Source organism: Adiantum capillus-veneris, chromosome 1 (genome assembly GCF_014529385.1).
Source record: "Adiantum capillus-veneris isolate H3 chromosome 1, ASM1452938v2, whole genome shotgun sequence".
In the NCBI taxonomy this organism is placed as follows: Eukaryota; Viridiplantae; Streptophyta; class Polypodiopsida; order Polypodiales; family Pteridaceae; genus Adiantum; species Adiantum capillus-veneris.
This window is the reverse complement of record NC_140931.1, coordinates 31,603,981-31,625,456: the sequence shown is the minus strand read 5'-3', so window position 1 is coordinate 31,625,456 and position 21,476 is coordinate 31,603,981. Positions and strand designations below refer to the sequence as shown.

Genomic DNA, 21,476 nt, shown 5'->3' with positions numbered 1-21,476 from the left:
GTATAGCGTTGTGAAGTCAAAAGTTTGGAGACATAAAGGAGAAGATTTCTCCTTAAGACTTCTTGAAGAGCTCAAAAACTTTAAAACAGGAATCACACCTACTGAATCATTTAAAATCCAACTTGAATCAGTAGGTACATCTGCTTCCTTTAGCATATTTTTCCACATTTCATTTACGCTAGGTAAAATGGCTTTGAAACAATAACTAAGCCATTTGGAAACCTCAGTCAAAGAGGTATTACAAGAAGCAGCTATAAATCTAGGCTTTATAGGGTTCTTGTGGAACTTCCAAACGGTATATAAAAAAGGTAATTTAGGCTAGCACTTGAAACCAAAAGACTTACAAAAGTCATGATGTTTCAAGATAACCTCTTGCATTGAAAGATTACAATCATTGTAAGTCTGAGAGTTTACTTCACCCAACAAGCATTCTAAATAGAACTTTTTGCACGTAACAACAAAGTTATTAGAGCACTTATCTACATAAGAGATTACAACATCACGATGAAATTTCCTAAGAGCATCACGATCAAAACAAGATAAGCTATTCCTTCCTGAAGAAACGTTGCGAGAGCAAGATGTTAATTTCAAAGAAGCTTTCTTGAGGATTACAGACTTCCAATGGGTAAAAATACCTTGAACTCCTAAAGACTCCTCAAACTTTACTACAAAACTAGAAATTTCTTTTTCTATGGCTTTGAGAAGGCAAGAGTCATTTGAGGAAGGGAGCCTATATTTAGTACCTCTTGAGAAAAGGTCTTTCAAAGAATCCGATGGAAGGATAGAACAATCGGCAGTAACTACATGACCCAAAGCTCCATTTACGTAAGAAGAAAACAAGGGCAATCAATACTTGAGATTGCGAGCCTCTCTTGCCTTTTAAGATTACGTCCTATGTCACTATAGTTGAAACCAATGAGAATTAAGCTCTCTAGAAGACTATTGGACAGTCTCCCAAGGGGTCCAATGAGCATTCAGCAGCCCAATGGCTTGCTTGATTCCTATTGGCCAGGAGGCAAAGGGGTCCAATGAGAGTTTAGTTGCATTTATTAATTACATAAAGCTCTCACAAAAGGGGAAAGGGGGACACATGTCAGAAGGCTATCACTTATATTGCTTAATTACCATTGGCTAGCCCTAGGGAGGTCCAATGAGACTGTAGCATGAGCAAATAGCAAGAGGGGTCAACCAAGAGAGAGAGGGGGCTGATTTTTGCAAGGCATTATCACACACACACTCACACAATCTCATGTGTGAAGTAAAGAAGACTCTCTCTCCTTCTCAAATGGAAAGCTTACCACCTACTCCAAGTTTGTGAGAAGGGAGGGCTACACCAACAACTCTTGGCTTTGTGATGCAAATCCAACCAAGAGCCAAGCTTCAATGCATGCTCATCTCCTCTACCATACTAATTACTAAGCTAAGCTATGCTAATATGAGTGATTATGTGAGCAGATGTACATCTTTCTCGTAAGAATACTCCTTCTTCCTCTCATACCCCGCTAGCTCTCACCATCTTCGAAGGTGTGTGAGGTCTTGGGTCTGAGACCGGAGAGAATTGATGTTGTGTTTGATAAGTGTTTTGCTTAGTGCATGAAGCTTTCATCTTCATTGCACAAGCTAGTCTTGAAGGAACACAAAGAATTGTATTGTACAATGTCTCTCTTGATGGGAGAAACCATAATACAAAGCCTTTTGGAGGGGGGACCGGCTCCATGTAAATCCGGTCCTCAACTATTGTCAATAGCTTAATTTCTCTCATTGTTCATGCTATCTAACTAGGTGTTATGCTTTTTGTTGCTCTCTCCACCCAAGCACTCTTGTAATTCTCATTAGGAATTTATTATAATGAAATGCCCACTATGTTCATATTAATTTCCGCTACACACAAGTTACTAGGCCATTAAATGTTACATGACACTTCTTCTATTACTTGTTCTTCTTAGGGTTTAGGCTCCTCGGCCAAATCTGTAAGTTGGCTCCATTCTTTAGGCTTTGACACGTCAACAGTTTGTTACATGACGACCATGCAATTGAACTTCTTCCAAGAAGTTCATCGCCTAACAAACCTCCTTATAGAGTTTTTCAAGCTCAACAAGAGGAGATTATGCGGCAAGTGCATGAGTTAGTTGAGAAGGGCATGGTTAGGCCTAGCTCATCTCCATTTTGTTCTCATGTGCTACTAGTGCAAAAGAAAGACGGCACATATCGTATGTGTGTCGACTATAGAGCACTAAATAGGATCACTATCAAGAATAGGTTTCCTGTTCCACGGGTAGAAGACCTATTTGATAAGCTACAAGGGTCCACCTACTTCAGTAGGATTGATCTAAAAAGTGGCTATCATCAAATAAGGATAGTTGATCAAGACATTGTAAAGACCGCATTTCGCACTACGTTTGGTCTTTATGAATACATTGTCATGCCTTTTGGCTTGACCAATGCACCAGCCACATTCAACCGCTTGATGGAGAAGCTATTCAAGCCTCACCAAACCTTTACTGGAGTGTTATTTGATGATATAATCATCCACTCTAATTCATTAGACGAACACAAGCAACACCTCCAGGTAATATTTCAAGTTCTAAGAGAGAATAAACTTTATGTTAATCGAAAGAAAAGTGAATTTTTCTTACAAGAGATTCAGTATTTAAGTCACATTATCTCTCAAGATGGCATCCAAATGGATCCATCAAAGTTAGAGGTAATAAAAGGATGGCCTAAACCAAAGAATCTTCATGAGTTAAGAAGCTTTATAGGTATGTGCCCATACTATAGACGCTTCGTAGAAAAGTTCTCACTAATAGCAAGACCATTACATGACCTAACAAAGAAAAACGTTAGGTACACATGGTCTTCCAAGGAGAACAATGCTTTTGAAAAGCTTAAAGAAAAGCTTATCTCTCAATCTGTGCTTACACTACCGGATCTCCCAAAGCCATTTGAGGTCCAATGTGTGATTGACTTGGAGCTGTTTTGCTTCAAGAAGGGCATGCCATGGGCTATGAAAGCCAAAGGCTCGACCCTGTTGAGCAAGCTCTAGGCATATATGAAAAGGAACTCCTCGCAGTTCTACATGCCTTAGACTCATGGAAGCACTATTTATTGGGGACTCCTTTCATTCTGCGAACGGATCATCAAAGTCTTAAGTACTTCATGACGCAGACCAAGCTCTCCGACAAACAAATGAGGTGGGCAAACTTTCTTTCGCAATTTCATTTTCATATTTCTCACATTGCTGGCAAGCATAATCAAGTAGCCGATGCACTCTCAAGACAGCCGAGAGTGAATGCGGTTTCCATAGCAACTCACAATGATCTATCTTCTATGATAGATGAGTATGCTATTGATCCCGATTTTAGAAATGTGATTTCAACCCTTGCACTAGGGAAGAAAGAGGAACCATTTACTTTACAAGATGGTTATCTTCTCTATGGCAATAGACTATGTGTTACTAGCTCACTACGTGAGAAAGTAATGTATGAATCTCATGCTCCTCCTTATGCAGGACATAGAGGGATTCAGTCTACCCTAATGGGGATTGAGACATATTTCTATAGGCCTACCATGAAAGCAAACATACAAGAGTATGTTTCTAAATGTGTGGTATGCCAAAAGACAAAGTTTGATAGAGGGAAGCAACCTGGATTGCTTCAACCTTTGCCAATCCCTAATTCACCATGGGAGAGCATATCCATGGATTTTATCTTTGGATTGCCTAAGTCTATCCATGGAAATACGAGAACATGGACGATAGTAGACAGGTTCAGTAAACAAGCTCATTTTATACTTGTCAAAAAGACTATCAAAGCCCATCAAATGGCAACCCTCTTCATTTCACAAATCTTCAAGTACCATGGCTTGCCAATGTCCATAGTGTCAGATAGAGATCCTAAAATGACAAGTAATTTCTAGAAGGGTCTCTTTGAGAATTTGGGGACAAGGCTAAATTTCTCTTCGGCCTATCACCCGCAAATGGATGGCCAAAGTGAAATAGCTAACCTAACAATTCTTGATCTACTAAAAGCCTATGTAACGGAAGTAGATCAAAGATCCCAATGGGAGAAGTACTTACCCTTAGTAGAGTATGCCTACAATAACACTGTACATACTTCCACGGAAAAACCACCTTTTGAGGTAATTGAGGGAAGATCAAAATGTCCCTTGCTACTTAAGGTACACGGGAAGATCTTCGCTGCAAATGAGTATAGCCGAGACCTACAAGAATCTTTCCAAAAGATTAAGGATGCTATCTCTATCTCACAGCAAAGGCAAAAGGCTGCTGCTGACAAGCATAGAAGAGCCCAAGCCTTTTTAAAAAAATAATTGGATCTTACTCAAATTTCCAAAGGCTCGATTAAGACACACGACAGGCAAGAATCCTACGGCACACCAGAAGTACTCTGCTAAGTTAGCAAAAAGGTACTATGGTCCCTTCCAAATTCTTAGGCCAATCAATGAGATGGTCTATCAACTCAAGTGCCCAATCATTGGCTCATACACAATGCTTTCCATGTGAGCCTATTAAAGCCTTACAAAGGAGAGCCACCTCAAGAACCAACTATTGAAGACCCACCGGAGATCGAGGACCAATAAGAGGTGTTGCAACCCGAGTCCATTCTCCGACATGAAGACAAGGTACTAAGAGGCGGTAAGACTATCCGACAATATCTTATTAAGTTTAAGAATTATTCTTTTTTGAAGATGCTAAATGGATGCAAGGTATACAATTAAAGGATAACCTAAACCTTGTCAATGCTTACAATGCTTCCCTAGAGTAAGCAAATATACAAATGTTAAAAATGAACAAAGTTTTTGTCTTATAAGACTCTTTTTCTTTATTGTGCACAAAAATGAAGTAGAATGCATGCTTAGATCAAATTTGTGGAGACGACGTCTCCCAAACACCAAGTAGACCTTGTCACTCTACTATAGAAGATTGATAAGACTAATGTGCAAACATGCTTGCGGCAGCTTAGGCTCTCAAGCGCCAAATGGACTAGTCATCCATTCTGGAACGATGTCGTAGGGTAACATAGGGATACTCTACCCGCTAGGAAAAGGAATAATGAATATGCTTTATCTTCTCTACCCCATAGTCGAGGACGACTATGATTTCAAGAGAGAGGTAATGTCAAAATAATCAATATCTAATTCTCCTAAATGATTTTCTCATGTTAAACTGATCATTCAATATAGGGAAGTGACAAGGGAGAAAAAGCTAGAATATTGGTTAAGCTAGCAGACCGGCCACAATAGGGATCCAAAGGAGGCAAAATAGGGATCCAAAGGGAGGGCCATCTGCAAAAGAGCAATGTGCAACAATGGGCTCAAAAGACCTTAAGGTTCAGCCCATTAAGACTTCCAAAATGCTAAGGTTCCAAAATTCAAAGGTTATGTCCAAAGGTCAAACATAAGGAAAATTGGATGCTTTGAGTGTGTCCCAAAAAGTCTTTGTCAAGCCCTACATAGAAGGGGGCGAGCCCAAGAAGTAGGGGATGAGAGAGAAACACCCACACACACTCACAAGCTTCATTTGTACACGAGGTGAAAGAGGGACACGTGTCAGCTCCCTAGGCCAGATGCCCACAAGGTGTACTCAAATCCTATTGGATGGCCATGGAGGTGGACCAATGAGAATTAGGCTAGAGTAAATCTAGTTTAATTAATTTAAAAACACTTAATAAAAGAACCAATAAGAATTAAGCTCTCTAGAAGACTATTGGACAGTCTCCCAAGGGGACCAATGAGCATTCAGCAGCCCAATGGCTTGCCTGATTCCTATTGGCCAGGAGGCAAAGGGGTCCAATGAGAGTTTAATTGCATTTATTAATCACCTAAAGCTCTCACAAAAGGGGAAAGGGGGACACATGTCGAAAGGCTATCACTTATGCTGCTTAATTTCCATTGGCTAGGCCTAGGGAGGTCCAATAGGGCTGTAGCATGAGTAATTAGCAAGGGGGGTCGACCAAGAGAGAGAGAGGGCTGATTTTTGCGAGGCATTATCACACACACAATCTCATGTGTGAAGCAAAGAAGACTCTCTCTCCTTCTCAAGCTTTAATAGTAAGCTTACCACCTACTCCAAGCTTGTGAGAAGGGAGGCCTACACCAACAACACTTAGCTTTGTGATGCAAATCCAACCAAGAGCCAAGCTTCAATGCATGCTCATCTCCTCTACCATGCTAATTACTAAGCTACGCTATGCTAATATGAGTGATTATGTGAGGAGATGTACATCTTTCTCGTAAGAATACTCCTTCCTCTCAATCTAATTACTAAGCTACGCTATGCTAATATGAGTGATTATGTGAGGAGATGTACATCTTTCTCGTAAGAATACTCCTTCCTCTCAATCTACTCTCATACCCTGCTAGCTCTCACCATCTTCGAAGGTGTGTGAGGTCTTGGGTCTGAGACCGTGAGGGAATTGATGTTGTGTTTGATAAGTATTTTGCTTAGTGCATGAAGTTTCCATCTTCATTGCATTAGCTAGTATTGAAGGAACACAAAGAATTGTATTGTAAAATGTCTCTCTTGATGGGAGAAACCATAATACAAAGCCTTTTGGAGGGGGGACCGGCTCCATGCAAATCCGGTCCTCAACTGTTGTCAATTGCTTAATTTCTCTCTCTTTTGAAGTATTGTTCATGCTATCTAACTAGGTGTTATGCTTTTTGTTGCTCTCTCCACCCAAGCAGTCTTGTTATTCTCATTAGGAAGCTATTCTAATGAAATGCTCACTATGTTCATGCTATTTTCCGCTACACACAAGTTACTAGACCATTAAATGTTACAGCTAATATTCATGACCTGTACCGAATGCATCTTCAACAAAGACAATATCACAAGCAAATAAAAGAGAGCCAACCCGAGCAAGATTCCTAACAGCCAAGCAGAGCACAAAAGGAAAGGACTATCAAAAGGTAGCAAAAAACACAGCCCGTATCAACACACCAAAAGGACCTCCAATCCAACCTGCGACCCCTTTCTAGGGCCGTGGTCCAATGGTAGAACTCCAAGCCATTTTAAAATAAACAGAACAAGAGGAAAAGCAATTGTGTTTGGGTGAGAGAAGGATTAGGCGGCAAACCAGGGAGGTTCCTTTTCTTATCGATGTAGAAATTTTAGGATTGAGCTATCATGCATGAAGAGAAGGTGTTCGAGTCAGAGTTCACCTATCCAAAGCCCATGTCTTGTCTTCTAGCCGCACTAGCAAGCTGGAGTGTAGGTCGACCCCCCATATCACTATCATCCTACTAGTGGAGGATAGCTCAAATTGTAGTCATATCTCCCCATGTAGCTTGTCCACACTCACACGCCCAACACTTTGCTTTGAGATGGCTTCAATCAACAAGATGATTGTGATACAGGAGGGCCGGCGTACACTCCAGCCCGCAACAGAGCTTGTTCCTCAGGAGTGGAGCAGAGATAGAGAGTGTTGTTGGAAGCTCATATGCAGCCTCACACTGTGGTTCATCTGGAAAGCCCGCTGCTTCCGCATCTTTGAGGCTCCACCCGTCCCACCGGAAGAGACTGTCTGTGACATTTGGCTGGAGCTGATCCATACACTTGGGGGGCCAGTTTGAGAAACTTCAGGGCTGCTCTAACCGCATGCAAGAGCCCTACGGGGCCTTCTTGTGACTTTGGCGACCAGGGCCCTTCTTCACCATGGTTCATGGCGCACGTAGTGTGGTTGTTCCCTCTACCACATCCTAATTTATCCATCATTGTATATATTTTACCTTTTCATTAGGAGTCTCCCCACATTTTGATGTAGCCCTTTCTAGCAAGAGCAGGTTGTAGCCATTGGGCAGTTTTCTTAACTAATGGAAAGATCTTTTCTTGCAAAAAGGAAAAAAAAAGCAGCTACGAGAGTCCGCTCTCTTGGCTGCACCCTTTTGAATCTCTCACATATGCATTCCCAATAAGTGGCTGTCTCGCTATCTCCTCCCGACAAGAAGGTGAGTGTGGAATCAAAACAAGGCACGGGTCCTTCCAGATTCTCAACAAGCAGCACATAAAGGGTGACAAATGAACCATATCCAAAGGAGCATCTGTAACGATAGATCTGATGGTTGGACCCCAAGCTCCTACACTAACCATAGACCCAAACCGAGGAGAGGCACATGACAAAGCATGGTAAAGAAATTGTTTCAAAGGCTCAGAGTCTGGAAACAAGCCATGTACTATGAGCTTGAAAGCAATGAATTGCTCTACATCTTTGGATCAAATGTCCTTCCTCTGTAGGCAAAATAACTATGTCCCAATGAACTCGCGGTTGTGTGTCGATAGATCCAGCTAACCCACCCCATAGAAAGTTACACACTACGCCCCATAGACGCGCCATGGCACCAGAACGACGAGTCATGCAAGATGTCGTGCACCAAGCCATGGAAAGAAGAACTCGGTTCATCAAAAGGGCTCTGCTAGCCAAAGACAAATGCAAGGAAGACCACTGGCAAAGTTTCTTCTTGATAGAAAGTAAAACGGGCGCAAACCGCTGCTCAACTGACACATCAATGCCAACATGGACCCCAATAACAAATGCAAGGAAGACCAATGGCAAAGTTTCTTCCTAATAGGCAGTAAAACGGGCGCAAGCTGCTGCTTAATCGACACATCAATGCCAACATGGAAACCCAAATATTTGCAAGTTTGTCCTCTTGGTAGCCAAGTAAAATTATCATGCGCACCCACTGGCACTCCTCATCAAATCCTACAAGAAAACCAGAAGCCCACTGATGAGAGCACCACTAGCCAAGCAAAAGGTAGTGAGAGCTTGTCCAAGGTGGGTGTGTCATAGCGTACAAAGAGCATAGTGTCAACTCCATACTCCTGATCCAAAAAATCTGGCCAGCCATCCAAAGACATAGCAAGACCTCGCAATTGTGGTGTCCTGCCGTGCAAGAAGAGAGACATGGCCTCAACCAGAAACGGAAAGAAGTAGGCTGCCAAGGGACATCCTTGTCCGACTAGACGAGACAAAGGAAAACGTTGTCGAATGTGGCCGCTCAATGTTGGAAGCAGTACGGTATAATGTAGATACACCTCTGATCCACTACAAAGGGAAACCCATGCTCTATATAGTGCCCTCCAAGAAACCCAAATCTACTCTATCCTAAGCCTTCTCAAAATCGAGAAGCATGAAGCTACTGGCTGTTCTATCTGACGAGGCCACTCAAGTGAAGATGTTATCCAAAATACATCGATCCTGCACAAAAATTGTCTGTGAAGCATGGATGAGGTCAAGCATAAATGGTTTCAAGCGCAGATTAATCATGCGAGCAAAGATCTTATATATGAAAGGCATGAGAGTGGTCTGATTCCACTGTCAAAGGAACAATGCATCTCCGCCTTCCAGTATAAGAGAAATGAGTCCAAAACATATGGAGGCAGGCATCTCGCTTGGGTCAAAACTATGTTGTAAGCCGGAAAGCATAACGGGGCTAAATAAATCCCAACAATAGTGCAAAAACTATGGAGTCAACCCATCCTCTCCAAGACAAGATGCACCATCTAGGCCAACCACTGCATCATGCATCTCCTACATTAAGGAGGGGACTAGTAAAGTGTCGCATATAACCTCAGTAACCAGAGGCTGAACATGAGACCAAACCTCTTCTCTGGCATGCAAAACATCATCAATCAGTTGATCTGCACTAAACAAATGCTCAAAATAATCTGAAGCTATGTCAAAGACCTCATCAGGATCCGTGTGCAGCCTGTCTGCAGAATCTTGTGAGGCCCTAATAGAAGTCCCCTTGGGACGCTCCCAGAAGTATGCAAAGAAATCCTTATTCATCCTATCCGCTACATCCATGTTGCAAGAAGAGGGACATGGCCTAGACAAAAACAGAAAAGAGTAAGCTTCCAAGAGGCATCCCTGTCAAGCTAAACAAGCAAAGGAATCTCCGTCCAATGCAGCCTCTAATCGTGATGGCACTGGAGGCAGTACATTATAATGCAGCTACACCTCTGATCCACTGTAAGGGGAAATCCATCCGATGTATAGTGCCCTCTAGAAAACCCCAATTTACACTATCATAAACTTTCTCAAAATCAAAAAGCATGAAAGCTCTAGACTATCCTGATTGGCGTGCCCACTCAACTGCCTTACAAAATGGAAAGATGTCCCAAATGCATTGGTCTTGCACGAAACGTGCTAAGAAGCATGGATGAGAGACCTCTAGAGATGCTCAATAGCCTATCACCTAGAGGAGTACAAAAGTGAGGTAGCAATGTGTAGGCTATATAAACATCAAGGTGATCTCTACGATAAGTGTAAAATGAACCATTGGGAGGTGCATAATGCCATGTAATGTGGGCATAATCTCAACTAAAAAAAGTTGACGACCTCGCCCATGTGTGAAGAAAGATGCATGGATGCTGCTCCGCTCATAGTTATAGGGAGTGGCCATTTCTAGTCTTCGTTCCCCGTTCCCATTCCAGCTTCCCTTTCCGTGTTTCAGACGTGAATATCCATAACCGCCAATGGCGTTTCATGCCCATTGTTATTCCCCATTCCCCGTTCTAGGTAACTATGGCTCCGCTAGCCTGGAGGAGCCAGCTGAAGAATCTCGCTGACTGCAAAGAGTATGCAGCAGCTCAATCCAAATGGCTGTCAAAATGGTGGATGTAGGGGAGGATTGTGAGCCCAGAATGTGGGCACATCGAGCCTTCCACATGGTCCAAAGCGTGATGTTGCATATCATGGTGAAACTACTAGTGACCTCCATCTGGGATCATCTCTAGAGTACTCGGTCTATATCCTAGGGGAGTAAGCATGAAGGCCAGATTTGTCGGCGGGCCCTGAAAAAAGGTGTGTGACCCCAGAAATTCCAAAAGCCATGGAACTGCCTCCCACATACGAACCCATCATGGATGCCTAGTATAATCAACAAACAACAAACTATCACACATTGGTTGCGCATATAGACAAACCCAGAACTAGTGCCTCAAGGACTCGGGCTCTACAGTACATCTCAGACGTCGGGGATCATGACCAGTGACTACAGCCCAAGTGCCATTAGGCAATACTGCGTGTGCTAGCATCCACATGAAAAAAAATATATTCTACGGTTGATCCAGAGAGTTCAGATGTATGACCAAAACTGCCGCTAGAAAGCAAGGAAAATGCACGTCTCTTGCCATACATGTGACTGGCGTGGATGGTGAGGTGGGTGGTGGGTCCGCAAAAGAAACCTCCTCCCAAGGGACACACTGTACTCAATAAAGGATAGAGGGGCTCCATCCTCGCACGACGAAGGCCACTGCCACTCACCAGGATCCCAATCCAAGTTAACAAGGGGTTTTTCCTTGCCGAATCCACAATCTCCAAAGTGGGGCCTCCACAATAGTGAACACAGGATCAACACATGATCTCCTCCGGAAAGAGCCTACCACTCTAACAAGCTGCCAATGGGCCGTCAACTACTGATCAAGTGGAACCTCACCCTGAAACTTGAGTCCAATGTGACGTCCATGATGATTAGTCTCAGCAATGCTAAAGACTAGAGTTCCTGTAGCAGGCTACAGTGTCACTTTCACAGGACACACAGTTACAGTTGGCTGAGGCTGGTTCACACTGGACTGGACGGACTCTCTTGGCTGGGCAGTGACACATGGCAGGGGATACAAACGGTGGTCTAGTGGATATCGTGGCCAGGTCACCACCACTCAGTTATCAGTTGGGGATATATTTAGATGGCTGACATTATGAGCCGTTGGTGGCTCTTTATGATTGTACATATAAGTAGCAGTTGTTAGGTCATCGGATCATCTTCTAGATATATGGTCCAGCGTCGTCGTCTAGAGTAGCGAGTCTACACAGCACTGCTTCACCATCCCTGCACATCTTAGCCTCGACACCCCATTGTACCTGTGAGTCCTGGGCTGGAACTGAGTGTGTTGCCACGCCAGAGTCTGTATCAGTTCTTTGAGATAGTTGAGTCATATGTTGTGGTCTGCTGTGGTGTTGTGGTGTCTCTGTGAGCTCAGTTGTTATCTATTTGTTCCTTGGTTTCAGTCTGTTTGAGTGAGATTGTCACGCACATTGCACTGAGGAGCACCCACTATAGAGAGCACGACACACTATCTGCGCTACAAGTTCCCTGCTAAGCAACAAATAGGGCTCTTGAGCGAGGATTGAAGTACCCCCACCAACCTTGATGAGAAGGTAAAAGAGTATGTCCCCCAATGTAGCCATGTCGGTCAGGTGGAATAGCCTCATTAATCTCTCTCATATGAACAGCAACCCCTCTGTGAATCCTGTAGCTAGCTCCAATAACCTGTGCACCAACTTTATTTATATTATTTATCCATTCTTTTGTTTATGTATGTATTTTTTTTCACAAGAAAGGTGATAGTATATTGTGTACAAGAGAGACCTCTCGAGATGCTCAATGGCCTATTACCCAAAGGATGTACAAGACAAGGATGACAATAGGATTAGATACATATCAAGGTGGCCTATATGAGGAATATAAATGAACCACTAGGAAGGTGCATAATGTCATGTGATGTGACCATGATCCAAAGAATTAAAGATTTCACCCATATGTGAAGGAGAATCTACACCTCTTTGCAGCCCTGGAGGAGCCTGCAGAAGTATCCCACGAGCTACGAAGTGTATGTAGCAGCTCATTCCAAATAGCTAAAAAGTGGTGGATGTAGGAGAAGCCTGTGAGCCCAGAATGTGAGCACAATGAGCCTTCCACAAAAGAGTGATGTTGCTGATCGTAGGAAAAACTCTCTCTGATAGTAGTCCAACTAATGACCTGTATCTGGAATCATCTGCAGTGTGCCTGGTCTATATCCCAATGAAGTAAGCATGAAGAGCAAATTTGTAGATGAGCCCTGAAAAAAGATGTATGACCGCAGAAATCACCAAAGCCATGCAGCTACCCCCCACGTTGGAAACCCATCATGAATGCCCACTCTCATCAACAAACAACAGACTGCCCTCCACACTGGTTGAACATATGCTCAGAGACTCAAGCTGCAAAGTACATATCTAGCGAGTCAAATCATAACCAGTGATTGCAACCCAAGTGCCAACAAACAATCCTGCATGCCAATCACCCACATGAAATAACATATTGTGTGGCAGAACCTAAGGGCCAAAATTCATGACATATATGCACTTTTGTGTGTGTGTGTGTGTGTGTGTGTGTGTGTGTGTGTGTGTGTGTGTGCATGCTTGGTGGCATACATGCAATTTTTCCTGCCACTGTTGCATTGGCCACCCCGTCGTCTTCGGGTTTCTATGTCCCGGATTCTAGAGCACTTCTGGTCTACTTCCTCTCAGAAAAAGGGCCTAAGATTGCTTGCGATGGACAAGTTGTGTACTCCAAAGCGTTGTGGTGGTCTGAATATTCTACATTTGTGTTCTCATGTTACAACAAGGAAGGCTACTTTGTTATTGGTGCTGCTTGAACGAAAACAGCCCTGGACGCAGATGTTGACGTTTTTGTGCTCTCATGCGATTTCTACGCCGGCTTTCGGTGATTGGCAACAGTCGTACTTGGATGTGGTTTTTGTAACTTTGAAGCCACAATTCCTAGATGCCTTATTGCTTCCAATCTTGTGGCAGATTGGAAGTTGGTCACGCGGCAATTGTTGTGGAATGGTAGAGATGACGCATATGGAAATTCACTTCAATCGGAAAGTTTGCATTGGAGCCGAGTTTTTGATCAAACTCTTGTTCAACACTCTCCTAGACAGGCTTATTTTCTCTCCCAAAAAGGTATTGATAGAATAGCAGATGTGATAGACGGGTGTTCTCATTTAGACACGTTGCTCTTGCCTATGGGATTGGACTACACTATAAGCGCATGTGGGACACCGGTTCACTCGATATCTCCCATTCCGCCGCCGCTGGTTAAGGACAATCGACTTTGTGATTGGCTCTACGCTGCTGCTTTGATTAATTCGATATCTACAAAGAAAGTGTACTATCACTTGCAGTCATCTTCTTGGATCCAAGAACACTGTAACAAGGTATGGAATATGAATAAGAGTGTTACTTGGTGGTGGAGTAAAGTTATGAAAGTGTGGCATGCTAAACTACCTCTCAAGGAGCGATTGTTTATGTGGAGATGTATCGTTGGGGTTCTCTCGATTGGCAAATTTCTGCGCTCTAGAAGATTGGCGGCCTCCTCGTGATGCATTCACTGTGGTGCAGGCATTGAGAATATTCCACATTTACTGTGGTCTTGTTCTCACACACAACAGTTTGTGGATTGCATCTCTACAGCTCTTCGCTCACATTTCCTTGGCATACGTTTTGGTAAATTTTTCTGGATTTTTGGAGTGCTTCCACCATTGCTGCAGCCGTATGCATACTTTTTCGGTTGGGTTAGATTCTGGGTGCTTTGGATAGTAAGGAGGGCACAGAATTCCCTTATCTTTCAGCAGATTCAAGCGGAATATGTTTCCTTCTTCAAGATATCTCTCAGACAGTCTCTTCAAGTTGCCTATGACCTTGGACGAGCTCCCCGTTTATTTCGAGCTCTACTTTGACTGTTTCTGATTTACTATTTGTAATACTTTTTATGGGTTTTCCTCATTTTGAGGTTTCCCATTGGTAATTCAATCTAACATTACTAAAAAAAAAGTGTGTGTGCACTGAGACTTTTTGAGAACTTTTAAAACGGTGAACAAAGATATGCACAGCCATGGGATGCGAGATTTTGTAGTGGAGTTAAATGGCTGGCTCTACCTTTACGAGCCAGCAGACAAAGCTATGTTTTTGTAGCAGTGGCTTCTCAATTTGCCCAATGACCTATGCCCGATACTTATTACTTGTGCTTTTACCTCTACCGCTCAACATCCTTTGGCTCAGGTTTTGGTCCCAGTGTTTTTGTCTCCTAGTGTAGTGGATCCATGATTTTTTCTCCAACGTGTACCACAAATTAAACAATCCCTTTCAGAAATTGGCTTCCATATCCTAGCCCTATTTCTTTCCTTGCATCCCTTTCTTCAAATTGACTAGTGGAGTAGTCATCTGTATTAGCCACTTTGATTGGCATCTATAGGTAGTCCTAGGATGATGCCAAGTACATCATTTCACTTGCTCTTGTGTTCGTCTACTCCAGTTATTGGAGGTGCTTTGACAAGACTAACCCAATTTAGAACTTAACCAACATACTCTGACGTTTTTATGTCAGATTGAAGAGGTGTGATTTTTTATAGATTGTTGAGTAAAATGCAGATTACAAAAATGCCTTAGCCCCTTCTTGCTAGCAGCAAACGATGGCTGGTTGTTTTGACTTTCCTTCCTTTTTCCCTATTCCTCCTCCCTCCGACTTAGACCCTTGACTTGGATGTTTTGTTTGCCGCGTTGTTGGCAGCCTTTGACCTTTGATGAGGCTTTTTTTAAAACTCAAACAAAAATAGAAAACAACGCGTGTGGATACAAACATTACCCAAGTTCTTGCTATTTAAGTATTTAGTCACTCACCAAGATCTGCAAATACAAGTGCCTCATCCTCATAATTTGGTCCTGCTAACACAGTTCCTAGGGGAGAGACAATGACACTACCCCCCGGGCATACAACTGTGTCAGGAGAAGGTTCTTCTTCTAATCCTTCAAAAATGTATTCAGGTGGTGGAGGATAATCTTTTCGACGGCAGAATTGATTTGCTGACAGAACAAAGCAACCTCCTTCTAAGGCAATGTGTGTCATTGATGCCTGCCAACTAGGCCTTGAATCTGCTGTAGGCGCACAATACAGCTCAATGCCTGTCACAAACAAACAATAGGAGTGCCACCTCAACTCATGGACATGCCTTTTTGCTTGATGTATAAGTGGACAAACGGCACACTATTCACATATCCTTGAATCCAAAAGAAACTAAAAACATGCACCTGGCTAACTAACCTTTTCCGTACATTGCCGTTCGTAAAAGAGGCATTCTGTTCTCCCAACAGATCAAAGCTCCTATGCGCCCAACCTGTGTTTCAAGAACGGGCATTGTAGATCCATCGCCAAAGCCCCATATCAGTCGCTCAGAAGCAGTTGGCATAAGTTTTCTGTGTTTCCCCAGGTATTGACCTTGTCCATCAAAGAAAACAACAGCACAATGTAGAGTTCCACCCGCTCGCTCGATAACTCCCATGACCAGGTGCACTTTATATTTGGCTGCAATGCTTGCTAGTCGGTCAACTTCAGGCCCTGCAAAGGCAACATGCATGGGTTGACTGAGTTAAACTGGAGAATAGAGGAGGCAAATGGAAGAATTTGAAAGAAATGCTGAAACAAGTTCCCCCATTTGATGAACTTTACCATTCCAAGAGCAAGGACATGTGAACCACTGAGTTGTACCCCTAGCAACATTTCGAGCCAACAATAGTGGTTAAACTCTAGTTCTGTGATCGGACACTCATGTGTCTTGAGAAAATAAAGTGTCTTGTTTTGCTTCTGACTTTTTGGATTTGATTTGTGAAGCTAGAAACCAATTCTTGAAGTGTTGCTCATCAAGGAGTTAGCTTATGAGCAAAATAGAAATGAGGATTTTTTTCCATGTCAAATTGAGCACTATCCTAAGAGATTGATCATAATAAGTTCGAGTTCGAAACTGAAATTTTCACCGAAAATTTAAAATGTTCTCTCAAAAACATCATAAAACAAAACTATTCCTCAAGTTTGTGAATCCTTGGCAATAGATAATTACTAATTTTCATGCCTATTAAAAATAGTAAGAAAAAAAAATGCAATCTTAAAATTGCTAATAAGAGGGAAATTTGAGCTTTCAAAGCTTGTATCAAAATTTGATGCAATCTTAAAATTGCTAATAAGGGGGCAATTTGAGCTATCAAAGCTTGTATCAAAAATTTGATGCAATCTTAATGCAAAGCTATGATCCGAAGTGAATCTGTAGGTTAATACCAAAAAAAACTACATATTTTATTTTGCGTCCAATCTTACATGAATCTCATAAACCAAGTTGCTTTTCAAAATTTTGTCATGCATAATCTATCGAGTTGAGGAATTAGCTATGCTATTTTGAAATTGATAGAAAGTTTCAAAGTTATTTTAATGTTTCTAGTTTATAACTCTAGGATGCAAAAAAAAAAATTTAGTGAGTGCAATTTTGAGGTGCAAGATTATAGCTTACCTACACAACTATAGTTTTTAGCTAACTTTTTACTTGGGGAGCGTACATGTTTAGATAACGTGAAGACTCTTCAAACTAACCAAATAGAATGTCTTACTTCTAATATAATCCCACGCATGAAACTGGTGTATTGGACCCACATAACTTAATATAATTTAATACAACATTAAAATATTTTTTTATTGAGTAAAACACAGACAAACATGGGGCTAGTATACTTAAGCTACGTACAATTCTTTCCTCGGCCTTGGCATTTTTTTTCTAAGCTTATTGTACCTATCCTTTATGTTCATTGCATGCAGTTTTGCACAAGCACTCTTTATGGGCCCAATTATCTATCATGATAAGCTCAAAAGTATAAGGAAGCAATTTTCAAAAACTCTATGATTGTTGTATAGAAGGCCCTAAACAGGAATTTTGAGATTCTTTTCTCGATTGACATGGCATTTTATTCAAAACCTAGAAAAAAGGACACTTAGTGTCAAAATTTTGGTACCAAACTAGTGTTAAGGCAAATGTATTTTGTGCAAATACATAAAATGTCGTGTTACTCAATGCAACAACAATACAACGCATTTAAGTTGGGCATTATTTCTTCTACCTTTGATTTTTCCTTGCATGCCACTGAAAAAGAATGTCACCCAGTTGAGTAAGATAAAATCCATAGTTTCTCACAATCAGTTAATGGATCATGAACAAAGCCTTGTGGGGAACGACACCAATTGGAGATGTTTTTTAATTGCAGATGCACGGAGAACCTAACAATATCAAACATATAAGGTAACTATTAGAGCAATTTCTTCTTGGACATTTGCAATTTGCATGTAATCTGTTCCAAATTACTTCAACTTTACTAACAAGGACCTCCATGTTAAAGATGTACATCATGCTCTATTGATGCTTAACCTATGAAGACCCATGGCAAGCATGAACTTTTTTATCCATTTGACTCACCACTTCTTCGCAATAGCCACAACATGTGTCATGCCAATCGTGTCACAAGAGTTGTTGAAGCAAGGGTTTGCTGTCATGGACCTACGTAAACCATCTTTTGCATCACAAAGTGATGACATGGCATGGTCTAACAAACCCGAAAAAAGAGCGAGTGCCATGCTAGAGTTGGACCCAAATGGAGGATCTTTTGCAGAGCTTTACTCTTAGTGCTTTTGAGCACTTGTAAAAGCAAGAGGCCTACGGCCATTCAATACGAGCCGCGGGGGAGTTATTCGACATTTAGAGTTATCCCACCTCATGCAAGCCTACCACGTGAGCAACATAGTGAAGTGCACCGCCGTGAACAGGTAGATCTCCCTCAAGTACGGCCAAGCTCAGCCACAAAACAATCCTCACTCCCTAATCTGCTTCTGGGAGATGTTGGAACTACCACCGGACAAGAATCTAAACTAACATCCCCTCACGGCTCCTGGACGGGAAACGAGTCCAAGGGAGCTGGCATGAGAGGGTAATGTCGCCTGTGGAAGAGGTTTGGTGAAGATGTCAGCAGGGTTATCCGAAGTCGGGATGTACTCTAGTCGAATAGAGCCATCCTTGCTCTTCTCACAAACAAAATGGCATTGTAAAAGAGGGTCTCAAAAATTAAACAAAAATCATTGGAAAGAAACCAACAACTAAGGTTAGCAGTTGCCACGTCCTCGTGACAACTTTGAACACATATTAATACAAAAAGAAATACCGAAAGGGGCGTCAGTCTTTGGGGCCAATATCTCTAGGCACGAAACTCCGCTGCGAGCCAGTGTCGATTCAATTGTGAACTGTGAACTGTTTTGAAGTGATTATTTGTGGTGTCGCGGTAGATTCTCGACTTGGGAGTGTCCAAGTTTGTTACAGTGGTATCAGAGCAAGGCCGATTTCTCTTCTACGGGAAATCCGATCCCTTTTATGCAGCACTTATGGCTTCAGGCAGAGATCGATCGACTTCCTCTGCATCAGGAGATGCAGGAACAGATCACAACGAAGATTCACGCGAGGAGTACGGCCCGCCTCGGCCTACTCAGGCAGAGCTCGAAGAGATGGAGCGTCAACGATTGATCGGCGATGCAACAAAGATGATGCTAAATTTTACAAAGGACCCGAAATTTGCGAAATTTATGAGCCAGACCTCCTTCGACCAGGTGCATACACAATGGCGGCAGACCACAGAGCCACCCCTCAAACCAAAAACCTCCTACTCCCAGGATGTACACAGAGCAATAATTAGAAGAGGTGGTTGATGCACGAATTGCTCAACTTTTTAACGCACAGAACAAAGCTAAAAAGCACGACAAAAAGCAAAAGAAAGGCGCTGACTTCCGGGGTTATTTGGGTGCTCAGTCTACATTTGAATCAGCAAGAAAGCAGAAGAAGCGTGTTCGGTTTAAAGGAGTATCCAATTCTTCTTCTTCTTCTTCTTCTGACAGTTCTTCTAGCTCCTCTGACTCGAGCGAAGAAGATAGAAAAGGTAAAAAGCGAAGCAAAAAGCAAAGGTTCGGAAAGGGCAAGAAAAAGGAAAAGAAGCCTAAATCTCGCCCCGTGGTTGACAGTTCTACAGAGGACTCGTCTTCAGATAGTTCGAACTCTGACGACAACAGCTTTTATGCAAAGAAGAAGAATTTTTATAAAGCCAACCAGTATGACTTTCTGGAAGACAAAAGCAAGAAAGTTCGAGAGTTTAAGGAAGGTGGACAGCCAATTAAATTTGACACATTTTCTGGTTATAGAGATGCTTCGAAGGCTTTGTCTTTTATACAGAAGTTTGACATAGCTTTCTCAGGAGTGCGTTACTCAGCGCACTGCCTCTTACTTTAAGGGGAATGCTCGAACTTGGTGGTCCACGCTTCTATTAAACAAGACAGCGCCAGTTAAATGGCTGAAATTCAAAAAGGCTTTTTATTTCTTCATGGCTGACTCGAGAGTATGAATGCGACATACGAACTGCTTAGAACCATCTTCCGATGACCAAGAAGGATACAGTGGACGCTTATGCGAGAGGTTCTGGAGCTCTTTTATACCCGCCTCTTTATTTAAGAAGATCTCGTTCAAGGAATAGATTGAGCAGTTTACCTTGGGTCTTCCTACAGAGATCCGAGATCACTGCTTAGAACAAAAGTCAGCTTCCATTCAGGAGTTGATGAGTCGTACGAAACGGGGTTTTGCCATTCACTCTGGCAGTCTGACCTACCCCACACATGAGATCATGACGCAAAGAGCCGAACAGACTTCGAAAAATGAAAGTAGAAAGAGAAAGAGCATCCCAGAACAGAAAGAAAAGGATGCACGACCCAAACTTACTCCTCAAGAGAGGGCTCGCTACATAAAGGAGGAGAAGTGCTTTGGATGCAAAGGAAACTGGGCATATCTTCGCGAAGTGCCCTAAAAAGGCACAGAAAGAACAGAACGACAAGGACGACGAGAGGCCTAGAGTTCGAGAGCAGCTGAGGATCGTGGAAGAAAAGGCAAGATGAAAATAGGACTGGTTCTAGATTGCGTGGATACTGATCCCAGCACGATGGACGAGAGTACAGAACTTTGCCGAGCTTGGGCAAAGTGAAAGACCAAGAAGCCCTAATCTTCTTTGATGGAGGAGCCAAGGCCAAATTCATTTCACCGGAATTGGCAACACGGCTCGAGATCACTCCCGATCGAATGGGACCACTAGCGGAGGCAGTTGTAGTGGCACCCAACAAGGGCGTAGCCATTACACCTGTCATTGGCAAACTTCGGTTGCATTGTCAGGGGTATTTGGGGCATGAGGACTTTTACATAATGCCTTTGGAAGGTTGTGATGTCCTCTTGGGAATTCCCTGGTACAACAAGAACAACGCCGTGGTCGACTATCGGGCGAGGAAAGTGACTTTGAACACAGAGAAGGACAGAACCATTGTACTCGATGTAAAACTTAAGGGCGAGTCTGTCCCTATTGTATCGTCTTCGGCCAGTTCTAAATTAATGAAATCTAATCTGTTTGTTTACTCGATCTTTTTGAAAGAGTTGAGTGATGAGGATAGGACAAATATGTCAGAACTTTTTTTTTTTCGAGAAAAAGATCCTTCTATTAGTTAATGCATCTGCCCATGGGGCTACAACCACCTCTACAAGAGAGGGCTACAACAATCATGATAGGGAGACTCTCCCAATGAAAAAACAACAAATGTACAATGAGGCTAAATCAAGAGATGGGAGGAGGGAAAATATGTCTGAACTTGATAAAGAACGCCAACATTTTCTCCACGCTCATGCCGATTGCTTCTCAGAGGGCCTGCCAAGCGAGTTACCACCTGCTCATCCTAAAGATCATACCATTGATCTGATACCTGGAAGCACACCACCAAACTGGCCACCTTATCGTGTGAGCCGA

General features: G+C 42.6%; 1 protein-coding gene across 2 annotated transcripts in view; it reads right to left on the bottom strand.

Moving 5' to 3' along the window:
• The window catches only part of NIT4 (nitrilase 4), a 76,790-nt gene that overhangs the window by 20,875 nt on the left and 34,439 nt on the right, over positions 1 to 21,476 (bottom strand). For both annotated transcript variants that reach the window (XM_086515317.1, XM_086515312.1), the window contains exons 3-4: positions 15,886 to 16,179; positions 15,465 to 15,746 (exon numbers count right to left, since the gene is read on the bottom strand). In XM_086515317.1, the coding sequence (XP_086371443.1) occupies positions 15,465 to 15,746; positions 15,886 to 16,179 (576 nt within the window). The remainder of the gene's footprint in view (positions 1 to 15,464; positions 15,747 to 15,885; positions 16,180 to 21,476) is intronic.